The 8,250-nt window shown below is 65.8% G+C and overlaps 1 protein-coding gene across 1 annotated transcript; it reads right to left on the bottom strand.

The window, feature by feature from the left end:
- Positions 1-6,131: 6,131 nt before the first annotated feature.
- On the bottom strand, positions 6,132-8,250 carry LOC123589106 (serine protease 29-like). The gene is made up of 6 exons (XM_045460749.1): positions 8,206-8,250; positions 8,056-8,116; positions 7,664-7,844; positions 7,275-7,540; positions 6,624-6,790; positions 6,132-6,547 (listed from the first exon to the last, which is right to left on the bottom strand). The coding sequence occupies exons 2-6, from the start codon at positions 8,114-8,116 to the stop codon at positions 6,383-6,385; spliced, it is 840 nt and encodes a 279-aa protein (XP_045316705.1). The 5' UTR covers positions 8,206-8,250; the 3' UTR covers positions 6,132-6,382.

Genomic DNA, 8,250 nt, shown 5'->3' with positions numbered 1-8,250 from the left:
GAAACGCGTTGGGTTTTCGCCATCGGGACCCGCACCCCTGCCAGGAGCGCGGCGGGCCCGTTGCCTCACCGAGAGCGGGGCTGGGTGACGCTCCCGGGCCGGCCTCGGAGTCTCCATGGAGACTCCATGGCCCCCCTCTGGTTCTGGAAGAAAGAGCCAGGCTCACGAGAGGGGAACCAAGTTCACACGTGGGCATTCACGCTCTGGGGAAACTTGGCAAGTTCTTGCCAGGGCTCTCAGCAGGGCTGGGTGCTGGGGGGCGAGCTGCTGAGGCTGCACCGTCTGCCCACTCGGTCCTCTTCCTGCCCCGAAGACTCTGGCCCTGACCTTTGACCTGCCCAGTGCCCCGCTGGCCTCCCAGGGCTCCTTCCCAGCATGAGAGTGGGTATAGACGGGCCGGGATAGGATAGGACTTGGGATGGCTCCAGAGTCTTGTGGGTGACAGCTGTGACCACGCTGGTGGCTGAGGGTAGTGCAGACCAGTCCCGGGGCCAGGTCCAGGCCCTTGCTGCCACACGGCAAAGCAGGACCCCACCGTGGCCCTCCGGCCACAGCCGCCTCCAGGGTAGTCTGTGTGGTGGGAGGCTCCTCCTGGCTGAGGACAGAGCTTATGTGCTGTGACCCAGGGGGACAACACCCGGTCTGGGGCCACAGTCCAACCTAAGCTCTCTGACACTGACCCCAGTGGGCAGAGGACACACAGTGAAGGGCCTCAGGCTCAGCCACTCCTTGCTTCACCCCAATCTCTCGGGGGCTCACAGCCTCCGTGGGGCCAGGGCCATGATGTGTGTGCACTGCAGGGTTAGGGGGTGCCCTGAGCCCATGTGCCGGGCCAGGGTGGGGCAGGGAGGGCCCATTCACCTGCTGTGCAGAACGGATGAGGGAGGCGGGAGGAGGGAGGAGGGAGGAGCTGAGGGGCAGGCTCCATGCCAGGCCCCACCTGCTCCTTCTGGGCACCTGCAGCTATGGCTGTCCCCACCACTTGTGCCCCGTGGATGCTGCCCCCTGGCACTAAGTGGCCAGCTCTGGGCCGCACAGGCCACAGCAGGACCAGGGCGGCCCCAGGTGGCCTGTCTGTAGACCCACGTTTGTTTTTCCCCGTCACCCGGACAGGGGTGGGGATGGGTGTCCCCCACCTCCAGGAAGCCCTCCCCGGTTCCCGGGGGGCACACTGACTCGTCTCCTCTGTCCTCCAGGAGTCGGGTCTTCGGGGCCGCCCCAGAGGGTCCCAGCTCGAGGCCCAGAGTGAGCCAGGAGACAGTCAGGCCCTCGTGACAGGCGACTGTGCCAGCCCACACTGCCCACGTCCCTGCCCCCGCGCCCATCTCAGGGTCCCGTGGTCTTCACCGCAGATCAGATGGGCACAGCCCCCAGCTGCCCAGCTCAGAGCAGGCGCTTCCTAACCGTCCGTCGTGTGGCCAGGGCCCGATGACAGAGCCGATTAGGGGCCCTGGGAGGGGGCTGGACTTGTCTGCACCCGGCCCTGGCTTGAGACAGAAACTCTGAGGGCCACCTGTGCCCCCCCCCCAATGTCTCTGGCGACTGTTCCGTTTCTGCCCCCTATTTGACAGGAGAGCAAACCTGAGACACAGGGAGGGGGGGTCCTGTCCCTGGGTGCCTTCCTTCTCTGGCCCCGGGGATGCCCTCCCAGCCTGCTGGGGTCTCTGGTTGCCCAGGGGACATGGGTCACGTGGGCCCACGGGGTGGCCTCCGCAGGGGGACCCCTCCTCCTTGCCCCCACCCCCACACTAGCCGCTGACTCGGCTCTGGCTGCCCTCGGCCCCGACCTTTCCTGGTCTCGGCTGTGTGGGTTTGGTTTCCAGGCACACGGGAACTCCCCACCCCTGCCCTGCCCGAGGTGCCCTTCTTCTCTGATCTGCAGCTCTGGGTGTGAAGGAGCCTAGTCCTGTCTTTCCACCCTCACCCTGTCCCCGCGGAGCCTTTCCTTGCAAGACGTGCCTCCTTCCACACCTCATCCGGCCCGAGGCCTACCCAGGCCTCAGAAAGTTCTAGAACTCATCACCCCAACAACGGACAGTGACAAACCCTGGGTGGGATGAGGGAAGGAGGACGGATTTCTTGGTTTTTTCTTTTTTTTATCTTGACACGTCCATATCCGCCAAGAGTTTCCAGGGGGCACGTACTACACTTGTCATAAAAATAACTTCCGGGTTAAGAAGAAGGTGCGGCCTCCCTGCTCCCTGTAACCCCCTGCCGCCCCCACACGCCCTGCCTCACGGGCCACCGCTGACCCTCCCCCCCACCCAGGGCGACTCTGGAGGACCCCCGGTCTGCAAGGTGAGGGGCACCCGGCTGCAGGCAGGCGTGGTCAGCTGGGGCGACGGCTGGGCTCAGGCTGACCGGTCAGGCATCTACACCCGGGTCACCCACTACCTGGACTGGGTCCGCCGGTATGTCCCCGAAGAGCCCTGAGCCGTCCCCGGAGCTGCCAGCCCTCTGCTGCCCCCGACCGCTGCTTCGTCCCTGCGCCCTGCCCGGGGAGCAGGCCATGGGCGCTAATCCTCGTTACGGTGCCTGCAGAATACATGTGGTTGTCGCCGTGGCTCCAGTTGTGGGGGGGTCACTGAGGGAGAGGGAAGGGGGCGCAGGCCACGGCCGGGTGCAGCTGCGGTCACCGTGGGGTCCCCAGCCCCCAACCACTGTGCCCTGCCCAGGCCCTTGTACCCAGGGCCGCTTCTCAGCTCACTGGCTTGTCTCTTTGGTGACTGACATCATGCACTTGGGGACAGAGAAAGCAACCAGGACCGTTGAAAAGACGTTTCTGGGGACCCCCAGGCACTGAGATGGGGTTGAGGTGGGGGTTGAGGGGACGTCCCGCACCCCCGTCCCCTCCTCCCCCCGTGCGACACTCCCCGAGCCTCGCGTTTCCCAGCACGCCCTCACCTCTCACGGCCGCGCTCGCCCCTGCTGTCCAGGCTGCTACGGGGGGCGTGGGGTGTCCCCATCCGGGGTCTGAGGGCCGGGCGGCTGTGGCCCTTCCTATGCGCACGCCCGAGCTGGACAGCCCACGTGGGCCACCCCCCACCCGCAGCAACGGGGAGAGTGGCCGGCCGACCCCACCCCGCAGACCACCGTGCTGGTCGGGGGTGGCACCTCGTTAAGGTTCTAATTCGCATCTCCGTGAGTTGTGACGAGAAGGGTCCCTTGGGCGACTGGAGCCCTCGGCCTCGGCACAGGGGGCGGAACGGCAGTCCACCTGCAACACCGGACCGGGTCCGAGGGCCCCACTGCTGGGTGTTCTAGTTGCGACCCGTCCCGTCTTTCCTCTGGGCACCTGGGCGTCCCCCCCGTCACCGCTCACGCCAGCACGCAGACTGGCTTCTAGGTGGAGCGGCCTTGCCGTTCAGACGCTGCTCAGCACCGACGCCCCCACGGATGGCTCCCTGCGCCCCCACCCCCCTCCCCCGGCGGGCCCTGCCCCGCGGCCGTGCCGGGAACACAGTCACTAGAGCAAACTGCCCCTGTCCTCTCCCAACTGAGCAATTCTAGTTGCAGACTGTTTACTCGTTTCTGGGTCTTTCTTTGAGGTAGACAGCGCTAACCCTTGCCTTTGAAAGTCTGTGGTCTCCTGGCCGTTCAGACACAGCCATGTGCCCGAACACACAGAGAACGACATCACCACCGTCCTTTGGGGGAGTCTTCTGGGCTCTCTGGGCCAGAAGGAGCTTTCTAGAGCAACATTCACCTCTCTCCTTCCGGTTGTCAGACACAAACACATGCGTTTAATCTAAAGTCTCTGTGCTTAGCGGTGAGATTCTGGAATGGTCCACGAGGTTCCTTGTACAGCCCCGCCTGACTCCTGCAGCTTGCAGAGGGTGGGGGACAGAGAGGTGCAGGGGGTGGGGGGACTAGGGGCAGAGGGAGCTGTGGGGGGTCCAGCCCTCCCACCGTGCTGGTAGGGCCCTTCCCAGAGGGCCCCTGTGTCCGCCGGGCGACAGGAGACCCCGGCGGGCCGGGAGGGTATCCCCAGGGCCAAGGGAGGGAGGCACCTAGAGCCAGGACACCCCTCCCTGCGCCTCACTTTGCTCTCGGGTCAAATGGGGGCAGAAGCAGCACGGTGTCACAGAGACATCAGGGGGCTCCAAGGCTGCTGTCCAGATTCTCTCTCGACAGACCCAGGTGTGTCCAGGGAAGCTGAGGGCTCTGCAGGGAGCCACGTGAGGGGTTACGGGTGGGGAGAGGGGTCCCCACTGGTGGAGCCAGCACAGGTGGTGGCTCCAAAGTCATGCCTGGGGGGACCTGGGGGTGGTGCCTGGGTGTCTCCAGACCTGCCCCTGCGCTGCGTGACATCAGGCCTCCTGGGCCTGACCCTGCTGCCCACCCCAACCAGGCTGATGGGCAGGTCACCCCTTCCCGAGGCTCACCGTCTGGCGTGTGGCCATGATGGCTTCAGCAAAGGCCCCAACACACAGCTGGTGTCACTGTCCTCATTCATCAGGACAGATGACAAACATGCCTTTTGAACCAAGAGCTGGCAGGAGACACAAGTCTGTGCCCCGAGAAGCCTCATCCTGCCAGATCATCAGGCAAACCCCCTCATGCCTCAGTTTCCCCACACCTAAAGGGTTCACTGACCTAGAGGGTCTCAGAGGGACCCCCCCACCTGGTCTGCGATTTGGAGCTGGGCAGGGAGCCGGGGCCGGGTGCAGACAAGTCCAGACCCCTCCCAGGGCCCCTAATCGGCTCTGTCATCGGGCCCTGGCCACACGACGGACGGTTAGGAAGCGCCTGCTCTGAGCTGGGCAGCTGGGGGCTGTGCCCATCTGATCTGCGGTGAAGACCACGGGACCCTGAGATGGGCGCGGGGGCAGGGACGTGGGCAGCGTGGGCTGGCACAGTCGCCTGTCACGAGGGCCTGACTGTCTCCTGGCTCACTCTGGGCCTCGAGCTGGGACCCTCCGGGGCGGCCCCGAAGACCCGACTCCTGGAGGACAGAGGAGACGAGCCAGTGTGCCCCCCGGGAACCGGGGAGGGCTTCCTGGAGGTGGGGGACACCCATCCCCACCCCTGTCCGGGTGACGGGGAAAAACAAACGTGGGTCTACAGACAGGCCACCTGGGGCCGCCCTGGTCCTGCTGTGGCCTGTGCGGCCCAGAGCTGGCCACTTAGTGCCAGGGGGCAGCATCCACAGGGCACAAGTGGTGGGGACAGCCATAGCTGCAGGTGCCCAGAAGGAGCAGGTGGGGCCTGCCACGGAGCCTGCCCCTCAGCTCCTCCCTCCTCCCCCCTCCCGCCTGCACAGCAGGTGAATGGGCCCTCCCTGCCCCACCCTGGCCCGGCACATGGGCTCAGGGCACCCCCTAACCCTGCAGCGCGCACACATCATGGCCCTGGGGCACCGTGGCCTCCTGCTTCACCCGGCTGTGCCTCGTGGGAGACCCAGCATGCGGTGGGGGGAGGGGAGGGGGTATCTGCATATCCTGGGAGACTCCCCAAGTGTGGCCGGGCCGCCCGCTCTGGGGCAGCCCAGGAAAGCACACCCATGTTTTGGCCTCCTCCTGCCCCCCTCGAATACTATGGCATCGTCACCCCCTTTGCTCCCCGGGGTCTGAGCGTCAGCTCTATCTATCGAGACAACTCCCGGCTTCCTTTCTCAGCCTCCAGCCCCTCCCCCGGCTGCCTACGGGGCATTTCTCCCCGGCTGCTGCCCAGCACCTGGAGCTCATACCCAACCAGGGGCTCCCAACCTGGAGCTCATACCCAACTCCCCCAGGGGAGCCAGCGAAGACCCTCACCTGAAGGTACCCAGATGGGCAAGCACGTCCCTAAAGGGGAGGACATATTGGCATCATGACCAGGTCACTTTAGCGTGGCAACTGGTTAATTCCCAGAACAGACCTTGCCTTACGGGACAAGTGGGATGGACAGATGGATGGTTGGAAGGATGGGGGGATGGAAGGAGGGACGGATGCAAGGTTGGGACCACGTGGTGGCCTCTGGGGCAGGACAGAGCTGGGGGCTGTGGCCGCAGAGTGGAGCCAACCCTGAGATCCTCACTCTCCCTTGCCAAGCCTGGTAGGACACCAGCCCCAGCGCGGCCCCCTGTACCTCGGGGCTGGCCGACACGCTCCCACGGAGGGCCCACTCCACAAAGACTGACCACACTCTGGTCATTCCTCAAGCTCTTTAATTTGACACACAGCACAGCGAGGCACCCTGGGCCCCAGGGACTTCCCGCCCGCCCCCTGGCATCTTCTTGCAGCTTCCCCCAGCAGTCAGGGAAGTCCCGGACACTGAGGAGGCCAGAAGCGAAGGCGGAGCCCAGGCCGGGGACGGGGGCGCAGAGGCCGAAGCAGCAGGCTCTGGGGGGAGGAAGGCGTCTCCTCCGGGCCCAGCCGGGCGGACGGCCAGCAGGCCCTGGTCAGACGCCCCTCCCGATGTGCCGCGTGATCCAGGGCACGTACGTCTGGACGCGAGCGTAGACCCCGGGACGGTTTCTCAGGGCACAGCTTTTGCCCCAGCTGACCACTCCCACCAAGTGCCAAGCACCCGTCATCTTGCACACCAGAGGGCCTCCGGAGTCGCCCTGAGGAAGGAGAGAGAGCACTGAGCCCCGGCTGGCCTCCAGCGCGGGGTGGGGGCCGGGATGGGCCGGGACTCACCTGGCAGGAGTCCCGGCCCTCGGTCCCCGCACACAGCATGTCGTCCTGGATGATCTTCCTGCCCTCGAAGCGGTACCTGGTGGCGTTGTGGTACTGCTGGTCACAGACGGCGTTCTCCACCACGGTCACCGCCACCTCCTGCAGGCGGTAGGGCGGAGGCAGCAACTCTGGGGGAGAGACGTGACCGGAGGCTGCAGCGTGGCCCCCGCTGTCGGCCGCGAGCCTGCGTTCCCGCCCAGATCGCTACCGTGGGGACCTCAGCGTGCAGGGTTCCCATCTCCCTCTAAATTCCTAACACCCGGAAGGTGGATTCTGCCTTTAGTTGGAAGGACCGGGAAGAAAATGGGGGGGCGGGGGTGAGGGTTTCTGCCCGCCCCCCAATATCTTCCTATAAGTTGAAAAAAAACTAAGAATATGAATTTCCTCGTCACAGTGTTGGGTCCCGAGCTCAGTTCTGCTTCAGGGACCCTCCAGCCTCTGGGGTCGGATCTCCCGGTTGGGGCGCACACGGGGTGGGGTGGGGGAGGGTGTCGGAAGGCGATTCCTTTCCAGAACCTGCAGCCGCCCACCCGCCAGGACTTCTCCGTGTGGCCAGGTCGGGAAATGCCTCGCGCGGCCCCGAACCCCTCCCAACCCCCACCCCGTACACACGATGCATCATGACGTTGCCCCAGCCGGTCACCCAGCACTCGTCCTCTGGGGTGACTTCAAGCAGGGCCGACGGGAGCTTGACAGGCATGACGTTAGCCGTGTATTTCACAGAGTGTGACAGCTGGAGCAGGGCCACGTCCGCACCCAGATAGGCGTTGATGTAGTCGGGGTGGACGATGACGCGGGTCACATTCAGCAGCGTCCTCCCCCCGTAGAGGTACACGTCCCCGGCATGGATGCGGTAGGCTGCCGGGTCGGCGTCCTTCCTGGGGTCGCAAAGAAGCCACGGAGGCGGGTCCTTCGAGGGCGGCCCCCTCCGCCCCGCCTGGAGCCCGGATTCCCACACCTCCTGATTCGCCCAGAGCTGGACGGCAGCGAACGGGACTCACCGGTCGATGCAGTGGGCGGCGGTCAGCACCCACTGGGGGTGGATGAGGGAGCCCCCGCAGATGTGCACCCAGGAGGCCCACTTATAATTGTAGACTTTCAGGCTGACCTGCCACGGCCACTTCCCCTGGGGGGCATTGTGGCCCCCGACGATGCCCACCAGCTCGTTTTCAGGGAGGGAGGCTGGGAAGCAACATGAGGGGGGAGGGAGGCCGGGAAGCAACATGAGGGGGGAGGGAGGCCGGGCCTCGGGGCCCAGGGCCGAGCCCCGTCCCCACCTAGGCCTCCCCCGAGGGCACGGACAGGCAGCCCCAAGGCCCCCCAGCGACTGGAACTGGAGACAAGGTTACAGGAGCCTCTGGGAAGGGAGGACCCCCGTGGGGTCAGGACTCACCTGGGCTCCCCGCGACGCAGGTCCCCGAGAAGAAGGGGGTCAGAAGCAACAGCCACAGCATCTGCAAAGAGAGAGGGCACGGAGGGACAGCTCAGGGCCGGAGGGGGCCAGGGGCCTCTGCAGCTGTGTGAGAGGGGACAGCGCCCCTACCTTGCCAGGCTCCACGGGTCTCTGCTCTGGGGGCCCCCGAGGTCC

Source organism: Leopardus geoffroyi, chromosome E3, assembly GCF_018350155.1.
Source record: "Leopardus geoffroyi isolate Oge1 chromosome E3, O.geoffroyi_Oge1_pat1.0, whole genome shotgun sequence".
NCBI lineage: Eukaryota > Metazoa > Chordata > Mammalia > Carnivora > Felidae > Leopardus > Leopardus geoffroyi.
Note: the sequence above shows the minus strand (reverse complement) of the source record. Positions and strands in the feature narration are given on the sequence as shown.